The sequence below is a fragment of the Panulirus ornatus genome, chromosome 17, assembly GCF_036320965.1.
Source record: "Panulirus ornatus isolate Po-2019 chromosome 17, ASM3632096v1, whole genome shotgun sequence".
Classification (NCBI taxonomy): domain Eukaryota; kingdom Metazoa; phylum Arthropoda; class Malacostraca; order Decapoda; family Palinuridae; genus Panulirus; species Panulirus ornatus.
The window spans coordinates 49,037,384-49,058,874 of record NC_092240.1 but is presented as its reverse complement, the minus strand read 5'-3'; the positions used below and the strand labels follow the sequence as shown (position 1 = coordinate 49,058,874).

General features: G+C 37.3%; 1 protein-coding gene across 50 annotated transcripts in view; it reads left to right on the top strand.

Moving 5' to 3' along the window:
- The window catches only part of LOC139754721 (uncharacterized), a 201,893-nt gene that overhangs the window by 300 nt on the left and 180,102 nt on the right, over positions 1-21,491 (top strand). For 41 of the 50 annotated variants that reach the window (XR_011713934.1, XR_011713935.1, XR_011713936.1 and 38 more), the window contains exons 2-4: positions 2,260-2,342; positions 12,207-13,091; positions 13,213-13,314. Coding sequence is in view for 47 of the 50 variants with exons in the window: in XM_071672339.1 (XP_071528440.1) it covers positions 2,265-2,342; positions 12,207-13,091; positions 13,213-13,314 (1,065 nt within the window). In the remaining 3 variants the exon portion in view is untranslated. Of the gene's footprint in view, positions 1-97; positions 521-2,259; positions 2,343-12,206; positions 13,092-13,212; positions 13,315-21,491 lie in introns of those variants that run through there. The other 9 variants (XM_071672307.1, XM_071672338.1, XM_071672346.1 and 6 more) reach the window with 7 other exon arrangements.

Here is a 21,491-nt window from a genome sequence, read left to right as displayed (position 1 = left end):
TGGGGGAGAGGAGCTGCTGCTTCCGCCACCGTGGTGGTTGCCAATGGAACTTTTGGTGGGGGATTTTGATTTTCCTCCTATGCCGGGGATTGCAATGGGTAAATGGAGCCTTGTGGTTGTGCAGGGTCATGGAAGGGTGTGAGTGACAGGGTGCATTTGGTAGGGGTCCCCCCCCCTCTGTGGTTGAGGGGCATTTTACAGCGTAGATAAGTGCGCGACTGCGCGGAAAGGTGGCGTGGGGAAGTGGGGATGAAGGACCGGCTGGGGAAGGCGCGCGCGTTCCTCCCCCGGGCCTTTGTTGTTGGCCGCTAGACCCACGCCTCAGACCCACGCGCCACCACGCCTGTCTTCGACGCCCACGCTAACCACCTCGTTGTCAGTGGGAGAGAGAGCTGTAATGTAAGGACTTACCACTCCTCCAACCCCCACGCCCTCACCCAGCCCAAGGGCGTGCAAAAGCCCACTAGAGTAGTCAATGCGGGACAGACATTGGAATACTATGTTATTGATTTTCAGGCAGGTATGTTTTATTCCCCTCTCAAGAGAGAGAAGAGGTGGGAGTAAGAAAGTGCTGTGTTCCATGTAGTTTTGTATGGCATTTCCCCTCCCCCCTTAGGGTATGGGTAAACCATTTGGAGTTAAGTGTGAGAGCATCATCTTGAGAGGCGAGAGTGGCTTGTAGGGAATACTGCGAAAGGTGGTTGAATTTGAGTGGATATTTCTCTCTCTCTCTCTTCTCTCTCTCTCTCTCTCTCTCTCTCTCTCTCTCAAGAATGAGCTTGCTTGCTGCTGCTCCTTCTTCTTCCATTGTCTTCTCTTTTTTGTCTCTCTACTCGTTGTCTAGGCTTGGGGAAAGCCCCAGATTGGACTCTAGGGGACAAGCCAAGTGTGTTCAGAAAAATGCTAAGTTTACTAGTCTTGTTGCGATTTAGGGAGGAAGTGTGAGCAGGTCTGGTTTACTTAAGGCCCTTATTCCTGGAAGTGATGCCATTTTTATTTTTATATTTCATGAGACCATGTTTTATTCTATCTTCATCAGTATTAAAGACTAACCCACTGAAGCATCACTTCATTTCTTTCACTTTACATGAAAGAAGTGGTCTAGGATACGATACTGTGATGTATATCCTGATCTTATGAAACATTTTACTGTTGGTGTGATTGTGGAAGGTGATTCATTTATCTCTGCATTGCCATTAGCTTTGAATATTAAGTGATTCTTGTTCAACTTTAGTATTTAGTTCTTGACATTATTTCCAACTTAAGTAGCAAGATTTTGAGATTTTTGATTGATTTAATGATTCTGACTTTTTTTTTTTTTACTTAAATAGCAAGATTTTGAGAATTTTGATTGGTTTAATGATACTGATGTAGGGTTGAAGTAGTTATACTTTTTTAGTAAGTAAATCCAAGAAAAACCCCACCTCGATTTCAAAGAGATGTAGTAACGTACTTTTTTTGGGAGATTGTATGGCTGGATGCTGCATCTTTCAGTGATGTATGATGCTGTTTGGTAGTTGTGCAAACATTGGTATGATGTATATTTTGACTATTTTAGTGAACATTAAGTTAAGTCTTGACCATCAGGAAGGTTAGGTGAGGTAGCCGTAGGTTCTGGTAGTTTGAATTGTGTGAATTACGTACTTTCACCGATTTACATTGTAGCTTTTCTGTTATATCACTGTGCTAACTACTGCTATGTTTGAAATTTTGAATAATGTTGAAGCCTTCCACAGCATCCATTATTTGATTCTCTAAACATTTTTAGCATTGTAGACAAAATAATATAGCATTCAGTGTTAATGATGATTATGATTTAAGTAGTGAGTTACCTAGTTTTATTGCAATATTTTGTTCTTGTAAAAAAGCAGGGATGGGAAGAAAGAAGACTTCCCACTTATTCCCTGCGTGTCGTAGAAAGCGACTAAAAGGGAAGGGAGTGGGGAGCTGGAAATCCTCCCCTCTCGTTTTTTTTTTTGATGTTCCAAAAGAAAGAACAGAGAAGGGGGCCAGGTGAGGATATTCCCTCAAAGGTCCAGTCTTCTGTTCTTAACGCTACCTCGCTAATGCGGGAAATGGCGAATAGTATGAAAGAAAAGAAAGAAAAAAGTAGTATAACAAAATTAGGAACTTTATACAGTAGGGTGTATGTGAGATGTTGGTAGTGATTTATGAAAATTCTTTTTTTTTTTTTGGTAGTTATGTATTTTCAGGTATTAATGATTACGTGTAGTTACTTTTTTCTTCTTAAATTTTCAGCAGCCATGGAGGAGCTACTCTCGTTGAAGTGGAACAATCATCGTACCACATTTATTCATATTTTAGGAGTTCTCAGGGATAAGGTAAGGCTTCCCCCTGTTTGGTAAGATTGGGTTATTACTTTAGGATGGATCAGTAAGATATTACCATGCTCATACCCAGAATATGAAAGCTTAAGAAGTAAAATCTAACATTATAATTACATGATTTACTCCTTTCATATTAATTACACTCGTTATCACAGGTTTGAGTTATGGATGATAGGTTAGATATGAATGAACAGAGGCGGCTAGTTTCATTGATGGAAGTTACATCTCCACCAGTTGTCATAAGTTAATTCTTTCACAGATTCACAATCAAGACTCATAATGCAATAAATCTGAAAAGTTAGGTAGAATGGTTCGGTAAAATATAGTTGTAAAGGTCATAATTGATGGCATCCGAGTGTTAGAGATGAAGGCAGCAAAGTGGAAATGCACTACACAGTTTTTTGTTGTCCTTGAACACCAACACTGTAACTTCCACTGAGAGATGTTAACAACAGAAGCAGCCCCGTGAGAATTGTTCACAAAGATTTAGGACTTATTAGTGTCCCCTTAGTGAAGTAGAGGAGGGACTTTCTTCTCATGGTATCCATTTCCATGCACTTGTGGGCATGCATGCTCCATGGTCAGGTTTTTACAATGAGTTACATTCTCTGCAATTATTTGACTTTAACAGCTGACTGATTTATACGCTTGGATGTTTATGCGAGCTTAGTTATGCCTACTGATGGATGTACATGTATCAAGTATTGGCAGCTCCATTTTAAGGTTGTCTCCTGAGGTGGCAGTGGGTGATGATTTTTCCCAAGTGTGTCATCCTCCAGCTGATGATTTTTCCCAAGTCTTGTCGTCCTCCACCTGTGACAATGAGGGCACAGTTTCATGAGTTTTCTTTTTGTGGGAAACTGCAGAGTTTTTATCTGAAAAGATTTTGAGGACCAGGCAGATGATCTTGAAGTAGTTGAACCTGATCATGTGAAGAGTGAATTTATGGATACAGACTTTTCCAGCATTGAAAAATGCCTAAGATGAGGTGAGAAGGTTTTATCGTAGATGCAGTCAAGATTACCATTACTTGCTTAAGCTTGACCACTTAGTGTGGTGGCTTTGATTGGTAATTTTACTTGCTATTATATTTTTTTTGTATCATAGTGATTATAACAAGATATTATTTTACAGATTCGTGAAACCTTAGTAGTCAATGAATGATGTAGGTTGAATACACAGAGCATGCACATTGGCAATTCGCTTGAGACTTAGGCCATACTCCCACACTCATCAGCTTGTGCTGGCATTTATATAAATCTTAAACATATTTGAGTGAAGGTTCTGGATGAAATATACATCAGAAGTGAGATTTTTCATTATGTCAATGAAAATATGTTTTTGGTGTATTGATACAGTAGATATTAGGGAATGAGGCTATTTCTTTGTTTCAGACACTACCTGTTGGTGCAGGAAATGGTGAACATATATGATAAAAATTGATATCCTTGAAATTTCAAGGTTAGATACATTTTCTTTACAAAACTTGAATTTTAAGGATGGGAAAAGAAAACTTGGTGAGACTCCAAAGGTTCTGTAATCATGCAGCAAGAGATGCAAATGTCAGTTTTTGATGTGAAGCAAAATATTTATTAAGCACATTCTTTTCTACATGGATGATACTGTTTTCCATTACTTTCACTGGTATAGCATTCCATATTATATTAAAAAAAATGTACTTCCTTATTTGAATTAAAATGTTTGCCCATGAGTCTGCAAACATTACTTAGAGTGAAATCAGATGAACTCATCTTTAATGAGTTTGATAGATCAGCATTATCAAAGCTTTCGATGATTTTGGTAATACAAGTATTTGATCACTTCTTACTCTAATCATATCTCAACAAAATAAGTTTGAGTCGATTAGCTGGCTTTCGTAGGATTTTGTTTCTTGGTGCAAGAATTACCTTGGTAGCTTTCATGTGTACTCACTCTATTGTTACTTTTTTTCCCAAAAAAGGGTGACCAAGTGTGAACTCGCCATATATGATAGACTTAACAATGACATCCGTAGAGAGGTTAATTTCCCTAGATTTGAATGTGATAGCCATGCCTCTAAACCTGAGTATTTAATTTGATGTGCCAAATACAAGTAGTTGCAAGTGCATCATGTCATTTACCTACCTTAGGAGAATTGCGATAATTCATTAAATGTACGGTGAATCTTTTTGGACAGTATAGTTATTGGGACCCTGAGAAATGCCAGGTAAGGTATTTTTCCCAGATGTATTCTGAATATATAGGTAATCATGTATTCATGTTTTAGGTAAGAACCTCCATTTATAGAAAAAGTATAAAGGATATATAACTGTATTAGTCGTGAGGAAATGAATGTTTTGAATCAAACAGTTGATCACTCGCTTCTCAGAAAATGCACCACCCATTTTTTCCATTACATATTTTTTCAGTGTTTTGATATTCAGTGCATGCACAAGTTCAGAATCTACTAAAGAGTATTATATTGATAGATTTATAGATGGACGGAGAAAGGCTTCGTAAGTTTTCATTGCTTTTTTTTCCTGAATGTGTATACAAGCAGTTAATGCATTAGGTAAGAACCCACTGGATATACTAATGTTGTAAAATTGTATAGAAAATAGGTTACCATATTTCTTATTGAGCGAAAGATGAATGATTTGAACGAAATGCTTAATCTTTCACCTGTTGGCAAACGTATCAACTGTTTATGGCAGATTTCTCAGTATAAAAGTTATTTTCAGTGCATTAATTGATAAGGAACCCAAATGGACAATTAATCCCATTATTTACTGAATGTAAGTTGAATTTTTTTTAACAGAGAGCAATCAGAACCCCAAGAAAGACTATTTATGTTATTATTTATGTTAATTATTATCTCATGTAAGAAGTCTTACAAAAGGATTGTGTTGCAGAAGTATTTTAAATATATAATGTATTAGTATTTTTTGATTAAATTATTGATCACGCCTCTGGGAATGCACTGCTGATTATTCCGTATTTTGTGCTATGTTTTTGACACGGATTAGATAAGAACATCCCATAGTGAATTGATTACATTTACAGATTGATAAAAAAAAAATCATTCATTAGTGAATTGTTAACAACATTTACAGAATATAAATTTTCATATACATCAAGTGCTTGATCAATGTTTGAAGAAAAAGGCATATGCATTGGAGATGCACTAAAATTTGTCAAGCATTTTCTCCTTTTCTTCTAAGTTAAAGGTTTTTAAAGCCACTTTGGCAGGTGCACTTGTAGTTGGCATAGTTGCAGGAGGCTGAGGCAAAGCGGTGACTGATACATGACATTAGTGTAAAATTACATAATTTGGAAACCCACGTTTTCACCATGAATGTAGGTAGAGAACTGATGCTATGGGAAGTGTATCTTTGGTGCTTGGGGATTATGGCATGGGTTGTGTGTTTTGCTTAGGTGTGCCACATAGCCATCTGGGTTTGTGTAGTATCACATTGGCAAGTATTGTGTTGTAATAATGAGATGGAATTAACGTAGGTACTTTTGTTAATGATAATGTACATGCTTTAAGTCATACTAAACTCCTACTTTGGAAGTAGTTTAGGTACTTTGGTTAATGTTGGAGCTTTAAATCACACTGTACTCTGATTTGTATGAATAAAATGATTTATTTTTACATATTTATACAGCACCCATCCTTCAACACAACAAACACCATTTCAACATATACTGAGGCCCTTTGTGCCCGTGATGCAAATACCATCGTGAATTGCAGACATTTTCTGCATCCATACCTTAAACACAGCAAACATTGTTTCAACATAGCCTGAGGTCCTTCATCCCAATGATGCAACTTCCACAGTGAAAACACAGAACTCATACATTTCAATGGCTTTTAACTCCCCCCACAAAAATGCACACTCTTCATAGCTTTTAATGACCAGTGATCATGTCCAGTGGATATGACTGCTGTGGAAGCTTCATGCAGATGTAAGCATGGTGTTTTAATATATTAAGTATGGTGTTGTTTTCCCACGTCCCATCAGATAATAGGGATTCAAGGAATAGATCTTCGATATAAATGTGTTGGAAATGTTTGAGGACTAAGGTGTGTGGAGGGTTGAGTGAATATGAAATGATTGGTTTAGAGGTTTTGAGACATTTATTTTATAAGAAGAGTATTCATGAGACTGCTGATGAAGGGATGCTGAAGTAGTTTGAACTTTAGTAAATGAGGAATGAGGAGATGCTAATAGAGTCTATATGTTTGAAGTAGCGATAAAGAGTAAGGGAGAAACTAAGGAGGATGATAGGTTATCTGTTTGAAGTAGAGATAACAAAGAGAAAGGGGAAATTAATAAGGTCCAAGATGAAAGTTGAGAGTAAATGTGAATAAATGCAGGGTTTTTATGCTTAGAAGTGGAAATAGATAAGCAAGTTGGAGTCTTAGTTTGAATGGAGAATAGTTTCAGGATGTTGGATGGTGTAGAGTGGGCATGGTATTGATTGAAACTATGGAAGGGTGGGAGAGAGGGTTAAGATCCTGGGTTAAGTGATGAGTTTGTGGAAGGAGAGGTCATAATTGGTTTTGGCAAAGAAGGCCTTAAGTTTGGTGGTAAATTAATTCTGGTAGTGTTGTATGGATAAGAGGGGTGGGCTCAGAAAAGAAGTTTGTAAGGATGAATGTGTTGAAAATAGAATGCTAAAGGACAAGGTGTGGTGTTAGAGGGTTGGTCACGTAAGGCATGACGCTGTGAGAGTGTGATGTGGTTTTAAATCAAGTTTGGTTGATAGAGCTGAAGAGAGTGTGCTTAAATGATTTGAACTTATGGAGAGCATAAGTTAAAAGAGGCTAATGAAAACTATATATGTTAAAAGGAGATTGGGGACACTGATTTGGAGATGGAAGGATGAAATGCGTAAGATTTTTAGTTCTCCGAGTCTGAAACTATGGGAGGGTGAAAGATATGAACGAGATGAATTAGTAATACAGTATCAAAGGGAAGATACTGCCATTGGGCTAAACCAAGACTTATGAAGCTGCTCGGGGTAACCATGGAAAGACTATGTGGCCAGGTTTTGGATATTGGGCTGTGGTTTCAGTGTATTTCACAAGATACTTAGAGAATGGATGTGCACAAATGAAGCCTTTCCTACGACTTCTTGATGCTATCCTGCCAGAGGGAGATGATGAACATGTGGGAAAGGAAGAAAATGCTCAATACGACATTGATCATACGAATGTCATCAACAGTGGCCAAAGAAGTCAATCACACTTGAAGATGTCACAGTTCAGGAGTGATTATGTCCCTTACTGTTATTATTCAAATTTGTATATCCCATTGATACTGTGGACAATTAAATGCCTTCAATCTTGTCCTGTTTACTTAAATGCTGCATTAGACTTAAGCCTCTTTTCAGAGACTATATTTCTACACCTTTGATTTCTTATGTATATATATATATTTTTTTTTCAATTTTCATTTTTTAGTTTTGATTTTTTTTCCATGCTTATTGACCAGAATGTTTTCCAGGATTTATTTTTGTTTCATTTGCTTCCTTCAGTTACAGAGGTATCTATTATGAAAATATCAATTCTCCTCAAGAAGTGTAAAAAGAAATTTAGAATAGAATGAATTAGATAATATTGTGTTGATATGTCAGTAGTAGAATATAATGAATTAGTTTTTATTTTTGTTGTTTTTGTGTGTCAATAATGGCAGTTGCAAAAAGCCATTTTTTTAAGGTAATTTCTATAATTAAGTTTTCCAGCCAAATTGGCTGCTAATTTAATTGGGATGTTTATTTCTGATTACAGACAGTAGCTTTTTCTTCATATTCAAATCTTACCTTTTCTTTCCTGATTCCAGTGGTTCCTGATATTTGTGCCAAATTGGAAAAAAGAAGGGTGGGAAAGGTTGAGGAAGCTTGAATCCAAACTGTTAAACAAATATGAACATGGCTGATGTTGATTGGTTTAGTGTTATTTCCATAAGCCCTGCTATTGCACATAACTATGGAGTGTATGGTTTGGGTTAATTTTTGATTTATGAAGTGTAAAAACTAAAGAAACTGCATTTGTTATAACCCCACTAAGGAGCCCCAGGTAGGCAAATAATTTAAGCCTGGACTGAGCAATAGCATCAAAGACTAGTAATTTTTTTCCGGCTGCTGTAGGGAAAAGTCATATCACGTTCAGTAACATAAATGATTCAGTGGACTTTTTTTTTTTTTTACTAGATGGGCTATTAAATATTAATCAGTGAAAATGCAAGTACCCATCCAATTAGGACAGTACTATCACAACTTAATGGAAAGTACCCACCCAAGTTACATGATACACTGACAGCTTTACCTAAGTTCTGTAGGTGATTGATCTTGATTTAAATTTTCCAAGATCTTGCCACAGAGGCAAACTTCATGATCAGATTACAGAACTTGTATATCATTTTTGGAAAAGTGGGGATGAAGTTTTGTTTCAGCATCAAAGTAGTAATTGCATATGAGGGGCTAATCCCTAGTAATACCCAAGTTGAATTATCCGTGCCCAGCTCGCTTTCCAATATGAACAAACATTACGAAATTAATTTATTGCTGATTTTGCTCTCTCTCTCTCTCTCTCTCTCTCTCTCTCTCTCTCTCTCTCTCTCTCTCTCTCCTCTACTGCTATGAATCAAAAAGGAAATCTTGTACCAGCATCACTAGTTCAGTGAGAATTTGGAAGTGTGTACTTTTACATTTTTCTTATTTTTTTTTTTTCACCACAGTAGGTTCTTACATAATGCATGAACAAATTATTATGTATATAGATATTCACAAACAATAGGAAATGGGTGGTACAGGAGATGAAAGAGTTAATGAGGCAGAATTTAGTGCCCATGTCAAAATTCGAATTGCTTTCAGTAAATGATGTACATTTTATACCTAATATATTTTTTTGCTGTTTTATTGTTCTTAGAAGTAAATTCTCTTAATTAGGTTCTTATTTAAGTCATGAACATAACATATATTACAAAAGTCACTGAGGAAATAGTTTGTAGAGATGGAAGTGCAGGATATGTAATAGTGTTCTAACATGATGTGAAGAACCATCGGCTGATTTGTTATACATTCATGTAAGTATTTAAGTAAGTACCTTTTATTTTTTGTTTTTGTATTTTTCCTAGATGATTGGTTCATGTTTTGTTTCATCAGGTTACTTTACATTGTATTTTGTAATTAGTTTTCAGGACAATTCTTGGCAGTTCAGTAGATGTCCTAGTTTAATTTCATTAGGTGACTTTGTATTATGGATTAGTTTTCAAAGGGATGTATTATTGGGAGTTCAGTAGAGATCCTTGAATGCATACTGCTTAAATACATGCAGTGAATGGATTTTTTTTGTAATGTTTTGGGGGAAAAAATCCTTCCCTCCCCTCCCCATTTAGTGAGGGGACAAGCTGTAAATATTTAAGGTGGCAGTCAATAAATTTGATCTATAATGATGGTTTTGATGTAGGATTTACTCTTTGGTATACTATACATGATGCTCTAAAGCAGTCTGAAAAGATATGGTAAGGAAAATAAATGGCCATAATCAGTATTTCAAATGTATGATTATTAACATTCATATGGTGATGGAAATCTTAAAGACTCTCAAATGGTGATGTTGGTACAAGATTTTTTCTTTTGTACTTGATTGCCATTTCCTGCGTAGCGAGGTAGCATTTGTGACAACTGCCATTTCCTGCGTAGTGAGGTAGCATTTGAGACAGACAAAGAAAGGCCACATTTGCTTAATTCCATTCTCTATCTTTCCTGTGTAATGCACTAGAGTCACAGCTTAGTATCCACTACCAGCCTCATCTTTGCATGGTTTACCCAGGCTGCTTCACATGCCCTGATTCAGTTCATAACAGCACATTGACCCCTGTATACCACATCATTCCAGTTCACTATCCTGTGGTAGTTGTTGGTAGTCAGTGTTTGATCGGGAGGTATATTACCGGTGCTACCTGCAGGGGTATTAGGAGGGTTAGAGACAACTGAGGAGTGAGCCAGCACTTTAATAGTTGCCAAGTTGTTCTCCTTTGACTGCTGGCATTCTGTCTTGGGACATACAGTTTCTCCTTGGCAGATGTAACACTTGACATCACTTAACTTGCACAACTCATTTGTTGCAACTAGATTTCCCTGTGGTGAGTTCTGTTAGCTAGCCCTTCATTTTGGAAAGATTATTGGGTCAGTAGATAGAAGCAGCAGGTAGGAACATGGAGCATTTGGTAGAAGTAGGGAGGGGCATCAGCTGGGAGCAATAGGTTGAAGTAGGAACATTTAGGAAGGAGCCTCTAAAAACACTGCTCAATAGTTGCCCTCTGTCAGTGGCTTGTAAAGGGTGAGGCACTAAAGGCTAAGAAGTGGCATTTGAGTCCATAATTTATGGGGACTCTTCCCACTGCTTTCCCAATGAGGGAGTTGCCAAAGGGAACGGGCATCAGAGTTATAGATAAGTAGATACCTTTCTCCCTCCTGCATGTTCAGGCCCTGATCACTTACAATCTTTTTCATTCCATCCTTTCATCTCCAGTTTGGTCTCTTTTCTCCTTGTTTCATCCACTTCTTATTTTTTTTTTATTCTATATACATATTCGCCATATCCCGTGTTAGTGAGGTAGCGTTAAGAACTGAGAACTGAGCCTAAGAGGGAAAAGCCTCACTTGACCCCCACCTCTATTCCTTCTTTTGAAAAAATAAAAACTGGAGGGAAGGATTTCCAGCCCCCCCCCTCCCTTTTAGTTACCTTTTACGACATGCAAGGAATATGTGGGAAGTATTCTTTCTCACCTAACAACCTTCCATCACTCATTCTCTCTCTTATGCTCAAACCATTTTAGGACCCTCCTCAACTCTCAACCATACACTTTATATTACTACTATTCTCTTTCCCTTTTACTAGTTAAATAGAACTACCTCAGACTACAAATTGTTCATTTTCATTACATCCACCCTCCTCTGCATGTCCTTTTCTGTAGCCTTTGCCTCTCTTCAGTATCTCTCGCCATACCTCCTTACCCACCCCCTGACACAATTCTTCCATGGTTCTATTCACAGCCATGTCCACTTCTTTGTATCAAAAGCACTTCACTTCACTTCAATTTTTCTCCAATCTCACACCCCCAAGTAACCTGTTCCTTAAGCCTGATAAACCTGACAACCTTTATTTTTTCTCAACATACCCTTCCAAACTCAGTCACCAACTTGTTCAAGTTTTCACTTGAATCTGCCACCAGTGGTGCATAAGATTTATCACTTGGTGTAGATTATATTAAAGTAATTATTTTTAAACTGTACTTCAAATTAATGTAAGACCAGAAATTTCCTAGATATACAGTTATTTTAAGCATGGTCTTCTAGAGAGAAACGCCTCAACAAAGATAATGGTTTGAAGATTATTATTTGGTAGAAAAGTTTTTTTTATTATTTGGTAGAAAAGTTTTTTAGAGGACCCAGTCAAGAAGAGAAGTGCTTCAAAAACAAATATCAGAAACTCACGGATCAGTGACCGTGCTTTTAAGATTGAGAGTTAATGATTGTTTGGCATTTTGGTCCCAAATGTGAATTTTTTGTATTGGCACATGTAGTGATTGATGGAATGTATTATATGTCACGTGGTGATTCCTGAGAATAAACTCTATATCGTGTAGTAATTACCAGGGAATTAACTGTGCATCAGCTATACCAGGGAATAAACTCTGCATCAACTAACCAGGGAATAAACTTACCAAAAATTCCTTGGTTGCTTAGGAACATTTTGAAGGAAAAAATTTTATTTGCATTTCATAATTTGTTGTATATGTATATGATTGTCTGTCTTTGACTTCTTAGCTTAATTTTTTGATGTTTCATTTATTTGTTTTTCAGCAAGCATATACTGATGTGACGTTGGCATGTGATGGTAAATTCTACAGCGTGCACAAGTTGGTGTTGTCAACATGTAGTGATTACTTTTGTGCCATGTTTGATAAGACTGCATGCAAGAGCCCTGTTATAGTGTTAAAAGACATTAAGTGTGAGGACCTAGAGGCCTTGCTGGATTATATGTACCTTGGTGAAGTGAATGTGCGACAAAGTGACTTGGCCTCCTTAATAAAGGCTGCAGAAAATTTAAGAATCAAGGGTCTTGCAGTGCCAGACGATGAACCTCCCAATAAAGGCATTGTGTCAGCGCCTCCACGAACAGAACCAGTGAGGAGAGATGGGGGAAGTGGTAGTCCCCCAGCAAAAAGAAAACGAAGAGATGAAGGCGAAGATGGTAGGGAAGATGTTAGACCACAGCCACCTATGTCAGGTGGCTTACATACGCCTCCACCACCTCCTTCTAGACCAAAGAGCCCTGTTAGCCAGCGTCTAAGTCCTTCCCCTCATAGAACATCTCAGGAGTCACCTGCAACAGAAGATCGCACTAGCCGTCCCCTTTCTTCACCTGCAGACCCCCCTCCAACATCTCGGGCATCATCTCAGCCTCCTGCTCAGTCTGCAACTTCTCAACCACCAGTCAGTCAGTACACTCCAGAAGAGACTCCATCTTTTGTAAAGGTGGAGATGGAGGAAGACCGCCCTGATGAAGTGCATGGAGATTCGTATGATTTAAGTACAGATGGATATAAAGAAGAGGGAGATGATTCTGGAAGTGGTATGAATAGTGATTTACCTGAGTTCCTACAAGCAGCTGCCTCTGGTGCTTTAGCCAGTGGTACAGCCACTTACCCTCACCACTCATTTGCTGGACCCTCTGGCTATCAGCCGGTAAGGAATTTTGTCACTTTGAAAAACAAAGAATTCTTAGACTTACGTTGCTTGATATGAAAAATTATTTGTAGGTGATTTCATGAGGTTTCAGTATTTACTAACCTCAGTTTCATGGTAGGGTGACCTGGCTGGCTGGCAGGGTGATGGATCATCTTTAGGGTTTCCAGCGCATCTCAACTTTAGCACCTCAGACAGTTCTAGTCAACAGAATGCACCCGGGGTAAGTGTTATCCAAGTTTGAGTTCATTCCCATGACTACTCACAGGCCAGTGATATTTCATGATTAATCTAAATAACAAGAGAGGAGAGATAATGTGCTTATTGTACATATAATTCAAGAAATGGATAAAGTTCATGAAAATCAAAGGTAGACATTAACATAAGACATGTTACTATGATTATATTTTGGGTCATCTTTTCTTTACACTTTTTATAACTAGCAAGATTCTGCCACCCAGTTGTTGATTTGACTAAAGTATTCATAATGTTTTGAAATATTACTAATTTTTTCTAGATGTACTCCTACCTATAAATAACAATTATATGCATTAAATTTAGAGTCTTCAGAGACATTTTTGGGAGAATACAAAATAGCAGATCATATACAGTATCTGAATCTTCAATAAAGTTTAGGGATTTAGCCAAATGACTAGTGCATATCTCTTTAGTAGATCTTTTGGTTGAACTAAAGCCCATTTATATCATATGAGGCCTTGCTCATACCCTTTATTTATATATAGTGCATGGCTGAGACATTGCTAATTTCTTCCTTTTGGAGCAGTAGGCAAAGATGTATGACAGCGGTGCCATTAGATTGTTGGTTTTTGGATTTTTTTTTTAATTTGTAACTTGAAAGTACTTTTTGTGTATGGACCAGGTGTTGGCAGTTCAGAATAATGATTTTCAATATTTATACTTTCCCTTCCTTTGTTCACCATTTGTCCGTGTAGCATTTTAGCACTAGGGACTGATGAAGACTTCATTTCCCAGTTTCTCTCTTCAGCTGCCATATATAATGTACTGAAACCAGAGTTCCTTTTCAAGAGCCATGTCCCACAGACCCATGGTTCCTCTAAGTGCTTGATATGCCTTGGTTTGGCTCATTGACAGTACTCTGCCCCCTTGTATACCACGTCACTTCAATGTGTTATCTCATGCATACCGTACACCCTTGTGCGTGCTCAGTCCCTGACCTCTCAAAACATCTTTCATTTCCTCTTTCCATCTCCAGTTTGGTCTCATTCTTTCTTTTGTCCCCACACTTCAGACAAACATACCCTCTGATTCACCCACTTCTCATTTTGTTAAAGTTATAGTTGATACAACTCTCCTGGTGCCCTTTAAAATGCACAAAACAGCATCCACTTCCTTCCATTAATGCTGATGCACTTAACCCCTTAACAAGTCCAGAGAGATATACAAGCTTGGTGATGCCTCTATAGATTCCTTTGCATTGAGTGTTGTGCCTCAGTTACAAGGCTGTGCACAAGGTTTGGGTGGTGGCTGAGGTTACATTGTATGATTATTCCCCTCCCCCCTGTTAGTCTTCCTTACCTCTGCCAATGGGAACATATTTTCTTAAGTACTCTTGGAAGGAAATTGAGCAGCATTTAGTTTGACTGAAAGAACCAAGCAGATTATGATCTTGAATTTGGTGATACTAATTGTTTGATTTGGATCGTATGGAGAGTGATATCACGGGCGTAGAATTTTTCAGCGTCATGAGGCTGGTGCATGCCTGACTTTGATAACAGAGTCTGACTGGTGTGATTGGTAAAATTACCTGCAAAAAAAGAGAAAGGATATACAAGAACGAACATAAGAATAATTAGAAATTATTATTTTGTAGGTAAAATGAATGATGGAAAATGCACTTTGGCTTGTCTAGTGACACACAGGCCTTTTTATCACCCTTATTAACACATTTTGCCTAAGCATCTACAGAACTTTTACCCGTTATTACAGTGAAAGTTGTGGATGAAAAGTATATCTGGAGTGATTCTTTTAACTTTTGAGAATCTTTAAAATCCAATTGAATACATGTTTAAACATTCAAAATAAGTTCTAAGGTTTAGAAAGGATAACTCAAGAGGTACATTAATGCATAAGTTCAAAAGAGACTGCTTGTGGATCTAAAGCTCTATCTTGGATTGCATTGCATTGCATTGCTACATCCACATATGATTTGATTGAATTAATGTTTCCTAACTTTCCAGTATAATGTAACCTAGTGGTATACTTAAGTCTTAAAAGTAAGGGTCTCTGTCATTATGAGGGTCAGATAATGAAAGTTTTTATTTTGCTTATTGTCATTTGATGTGTTCAGTAGAAGTACTATCCAGTTACATATATTTTGCAGAGAAAATCTTGACAACCACTAGTGTATTGGCACCCCTGTGTACATCTATACAATTTGGTATAACTGAAATTGGTAGGGTATTAGGTGTGAAAGTATAAATAAATGCTTATTTTCCTTTTCCTGGGTCCTCTTCTGTGGAGTTCCCTTAGTGGTCAGGAAGCTGGCATGTCCGCTCAGTGTAACCACAGGTCAAGAACCTTGACGATGCATGCATGTTTATGCAAGATGAGTGTTTGTCTTTGTTGGGTGAGTTGTGTCTTTAGTTGAACCTCGGCCACGGATTCTTTTGATGTGTTGAATTGTCATTTGATATGTTGGAGGTATGGTTGGGGGTGTCCGGAACGTTCTATATATAGGAAAGCATAACTTGTAAATTCCTGGGGAGTGTCACTTTAGTTAGGTGGAGTGCTGTATTAAGGCTGGGTTTGGAGATTTGTTGTTTGGTGCTTAGTAGTCATTATAGTCTTTTTTTTTTTTTTTTTTTTTTTTTTTTTTTTACAGTCATGTTTGTTGAGGGGAAGGTGAACAGTAAATGTAAATAGTTGAAGTGTGCTGGGGTAAGTCTTTTATGTCTGTTTAAGGGGCGGTTGATGGTGAATTATGGAGGTTTATGCGGGAAGGGCATAGTATATCTTTGAAGAACTGATTGCCAGGCATATTGAGGTAGGATTGTTTTGGAAAGTATTTTTGTTTCAAATGGCTGTTTTTTGAGTGTTTGTGGTTGTTAACCAACTGGAATTGTTCTGAGTGCTTTGGTTTTTATTGCTTCCAGCTATTTTATAATTGTTTTAACATGGCAGATGACCTGGCAAGTGAGGCATAGTCTAAGAGAATGCAGCTAGATTGTTTTCCTGTCCATTTTCGTAGTAAGTATACTGAAGGCATTTGGATTAACCGCATGGTTTTTGATGTTTGTGGTATAGGGAGTGAATGTTATGTTTGTTTGCTTTTGTTGTGGGAGTTCTGATGAGTTGGAGTGGCTGACTGTTCTGGATGATGGGAGAGTATTAGCTAAATTTATGCCTATCTATCAATATTTCTGACAATCCATGGGTGACTCCCATCTATGGGATAGCCATTGACAAAGAGTCTCCAGGGTCATGATAGGGTGATGTTATATTTCTATGGTGAGACATATTATTTTGAGGAAGCTGGAGTTGTAATTGCTTGATATAGTGTTGTATAATTGTTATTGCTTGGGTAGTGTTAGAGTGCTGTTATGTTGTTGTGAAGTCATCTGCACATGAGATTTTACTTGACTTTAGAAGGTAATGTGAGGTCGTGTAGGAAGATACTGAAGTTTGGAGAAAAATGCTAGTCTTTGAAGGACTGTTGTAGGCTTGAGAATTAGTGAAGCCTTTTTAGTGATTTTGACTTGGAGAGCAAAGTGTGAAATTGGCAAAACATTTTTTATCATTGTTTTTGTGTTGGATGGGGTGTCATTACAACTGCAAAACACCAAGAATTGTTGGCATCACATGTTATACGTATGACATTCACTACCACATTAAAGACATTACAAAAGCTAGGCACAAATTAAATGACCTGAGAACATTAATGTACCAATCATGGACAAGAAGATATTTTTTTTAGCATTCTTTACAAACAGTTCCAGCACCAAGAACTATGCCTCCCATGCCAGGTCATCCACCCTCTCAAAATCAAATACAAAATGGTGCAAACCACACAAAGTAGATCTCTCAGTAGAATTCTGAGCTGCCAGGCATCCACAAGTGCTAAACACCTATGTGATGAAAGATCTTTCATATACATTCCGAACTTAGCATGCTTGGCACTGAGTTATCTGGAACAGGACAAGACCCCTTCCACCCAGATCACTCCGTAAACAACCACCAGCCCCATATTAGACATGAAATGTCTATCTGTCATACTTCAGTACTCTGTAGCCACTGGACCTGAGATCTCAACCCCAGCAGACACAGCATTGTTACACACTTACGCAATGAAATCGCCTGTTTGCACTTGAGACTGATTCCTACAACACTACAGACACAAATTAAACTTATCCCAAGATCTTTCAAGCCTACAATGTATATACCATGGTGAAGACATTGATCATTTATTGCTGAGTTGCCCCACAGTCTTTTGATGTAGACACACACACACACACACACTGTTTGGAATGAATCAGTTCAAAGATGGGTGGGAAGTTTTGTACCACGATAATCTCATTCATTAGTTTAGTGGCACATTCGTAGAACTGATAACCCCCATTTTGCCCTGCAAATTTCATAGATGGGTATGTAGTGTTCTTTCCTTTGTGAGTTCTTGGCTTCAATTGTGTCTAATGGAGATCACAAGCTCGGTTTTCATGTTATGTATATATGCTCAGTTGTTTGGTTTAAATCATTAAGGGCTAAAGTTGGGTGGATAATTTTATACCACATAACATTATGTACTCGGGTTAAGTTTTTCAGTATGTGGATGGCTTGAACTCAGGATTGTGTAAAGAGAATATAGTTTGTGTTAAAATAAGTGGTGCTGCTCATTTATTTAGAGGATAGATTGCTATTTATTCACTTTGTGAATAAAAGATAACTATCCATCAGAAATAGCATATGATATGCTGGTGAAATTACTTAGCTTACAGAAATCTGCCCTTTGTGAACTATTAAAAGATTCAGACCTTCCTGGTTTTGGCTGACGTTAAATGAAAACCTGTACACAGGTATCAAGATTAGCGGAAGCGTAAAGTTAACCCTACAGGTTTTATTAGTAGGATCTTGAATTTTAGATTTAAAAATCATAAATTATTCAATAGGTTTCATTTAGCTGGACAGCTGGATCTTGAATTTTAGTTTTAACAAAACTAAAACCAAAACTCAAAGAGCATTCATAATTTTCAGAATATTTGTTTATAAACATTTCTTTTCCTGTTACTTAATTTATGGTTTTGCTCATTATCTCTCGTCAAATCACAGGATTACTCATGAAATATTAACTGGCTGTGTGTGTGGTTCATGGCACAGATGTTTCCTCACCTTGTCAGAACACTAGAGACCAGACATATATATATATATATATTGGTAGAGTTCTTGTATATAAAGTGATCAGTTGCAAGATTTTAAATTTTCTTGAGTACAATGCAAGTGTGTTTTCTGTCAATGGGCATATCATTAGTCACCATTGTATTCAGGGAATTGTAAAGGATTGTGTTGAGATGGGGGTATTGGGAACCCCCGTGAAAAATAGTTGTAAGAGAAAGCAGGAGAAGAAATGCAAGGGTAAGTGATTACGTAATATTTGATTTGTCTGGGTTCTAGTGTCAGGATTAGTTTTAGTTGTTTGTCACTTGTTAAAAGAATTTTAAAATCCTGTTCTACCTGGTGAGGTTCCATCTATGAGAGATCAGTAACTATGTAACTGGTATATAGATGTGTGTATTTAGGTAGCTCCCTTTCTAAATATCTAGGTACAAGATGAGGTCAATTCATTTACTCGTCCCATAAATGTTCATTGATATTAGATCATCCCAATGTGATTTGATATGCATGTTTATCAATAGTGCAGTCCAAGGTTTAGTAATGATTTGAGCCTTTCATGTGGTGTTGGAGAGTGTTATTAGTTAGTTAATTATATTACCCCAGGGCTCTTTTCATGGTGCTCTTGCAGTTTTGAGGTTACACTCCACGTGGGAGCAGGGTAAGGTGGGTTACTTTAGGGATGAGAAGGTCCTGAACTTTGTACTTCTTTCCATCCTTTGAGGATGATACAGCTTCGCTGAAGTTGACTTTCAACTAATGGTATTATCACTTGCAGGCAGTCATATTGGATCGGTTGTCTGTGGTTGCAATTATTTGCATAGGAAATGATGTCTGAATGGATTTGAAATGCTAGTATCTCAACAGAGGGATGGCAGAGAATGGTACTTTGTATGTTTTACCTGGGAATTAGGGTTTACATGCTCAAACATGCCAAAAAAAAAAAAGAAAAAAGCTCAATCCATTTTTATGGATCAGGGTTTTTGGATTGGCTTTGTGGTACTCTAATGCCGTGATGTTTATTGTTGTTATTATTTTTAGAACTACTATGAACATATTTCTGTATTACATACAGAAGCCACTTTTACACTTTGTGTGGAGTTGTTATATAGATATAATAAATGTATACATATACATATTTTTTTCACGTGCACATTTAAAGACTGTAGTGGTCATATAGTATTGGTTAGTCAGGGTTAATGGTATTGAGGTTTATGGATGGCAGAAAGGTGGTGCCTCTGGCTGGGTGATAGGAATGATATTAGTTGGGAGATGGTTTTATTTTGAGTAGGTGATGTGGGGTTAGAGGGATATTGCTTGAATTAAGAATGTAGCTATATAAGTTGGTGTGAGAAGGTGCTCTCCATGTGTGATAAATGTTTGTTTAGTTATAGAGATGTGATCCCTTTTTCAGTTGCTTGGCTTTTCATTTTGATGAATTCTGTCAAAGAATGATATTTTGGAGATTGATGGTCTTTTGATTAATATGTAGAGGTATGTGTATTTAGGTGACTTTGTGGTTTTTTAATTAATATGTTGAGGTATGTGTATTTACATGGCAGAGGGATGTTACCAAATTAATTTTTCCAGGAGTAAGGAGTGGTGTTTAGATAGTTTGGTTGGTGGCATAGTATTTCTGATCATTTATTTTTATTTGATTACCTTTGCTGATTATTCATTTTTATTTATTACTTCAGGCCCTCTTTATGAAAGAGACTCAAGAAGTGACAATGTCTTTTGGGTTAATTGACCTAGAGGATAGTTGCTGTTAAGTTAGATGTTTTAGGTGTTCCTTTATTTGTTACTTGTTACATCGATACATACTTTAGTTGTTAGAAATAGCCATAGAGTTGATGTTTGAAGTCTTACAGATGTATCGATATGAAGTCTGTTTCAAACTTTGTTGGAAATTAGGTAAAAAGGTGAGCATAATAAGCATTATTTCTAAGTGGATCGACAAAGGATGATTTCATTGTTTGCATTGCATTTTTTCACTTTTGGCTGGGTGCCAATTTTTTTTTTATGTGAGTTTGCCTTGTAGCTACTTATGTAAAGTCTGCTTTTTTAGTGGTTGCTGGAGGGGTGATTATACAGAAGCATGCTCTCTGATTTGAGTTGTTGATGTGATGTGTATTTAAAACATATGCTGAAATAGCAAAAGTAAGGTTTATTCCACCAGTCTACCTGATAGAAAACAGTGGATGACCAGAAGAGAATGGATGAATGAACTGCATGCAGCAAACAAAGTTATGATGGGAGGAAAAAACAGAAGTCTTTAGAAATTATCGAGTCACATAAAAGAGAACAGAGAATGAATGTGGGAAAAGTGATTCAAAGCATGGGTCAAAATACAAAAGCTATCTCTGCATATGTGAACAAAGCATAGAAAAAAATCAGACTTAACCTTTTGAAGCTGGTGATGGTTGTGAAGACCCCATGAGAATATGTCAAATGTGATTAACCAAAATATGATTTTGCACAAGAAATAATGAAAATATTGGCCATGAAATAAATCACAATTGTGAAGAACATGCTGGTATTTGGCACAAGAAAGAATGAAAACATTGGTCATGAAATAAGTAACGATTGTCGAGAACATACACCCTTAGATATATATATGTTTGGAATGAGAGAACATTATTTCAGAGAGCAAAAATGGGTATGTTGAAGGAGTAGCAGTTCCAACAATGTTATATGGTTACGAGGCATGGGCTATAGATAGGGATGTACTGAAGAGGGTGATGTGTTGGAAATGAGATGTTCGAGGACAATGGTGTGAGGTGGATTGATCGAGTAAGTAATGAAAGAGTAAGAGATCTCTTGGTGTATGGAAATAAAAAGTGTGATTGAAAGAGCTGAAGAGGGTGCGTTGAAATGGTTTAGACATGTTGAAATGGTTTACACATACGGAGAGCATGAGTGAGGGAAGGTTGACAAAGAGGATATATGTGTCAGAGGTGGAGGGAACAAGGAGAAGTGGAAGACCAAAGTGAAGGTGAAAGGCTGGAGTAAAAAAAGATTTTGAGTGATCGGGGA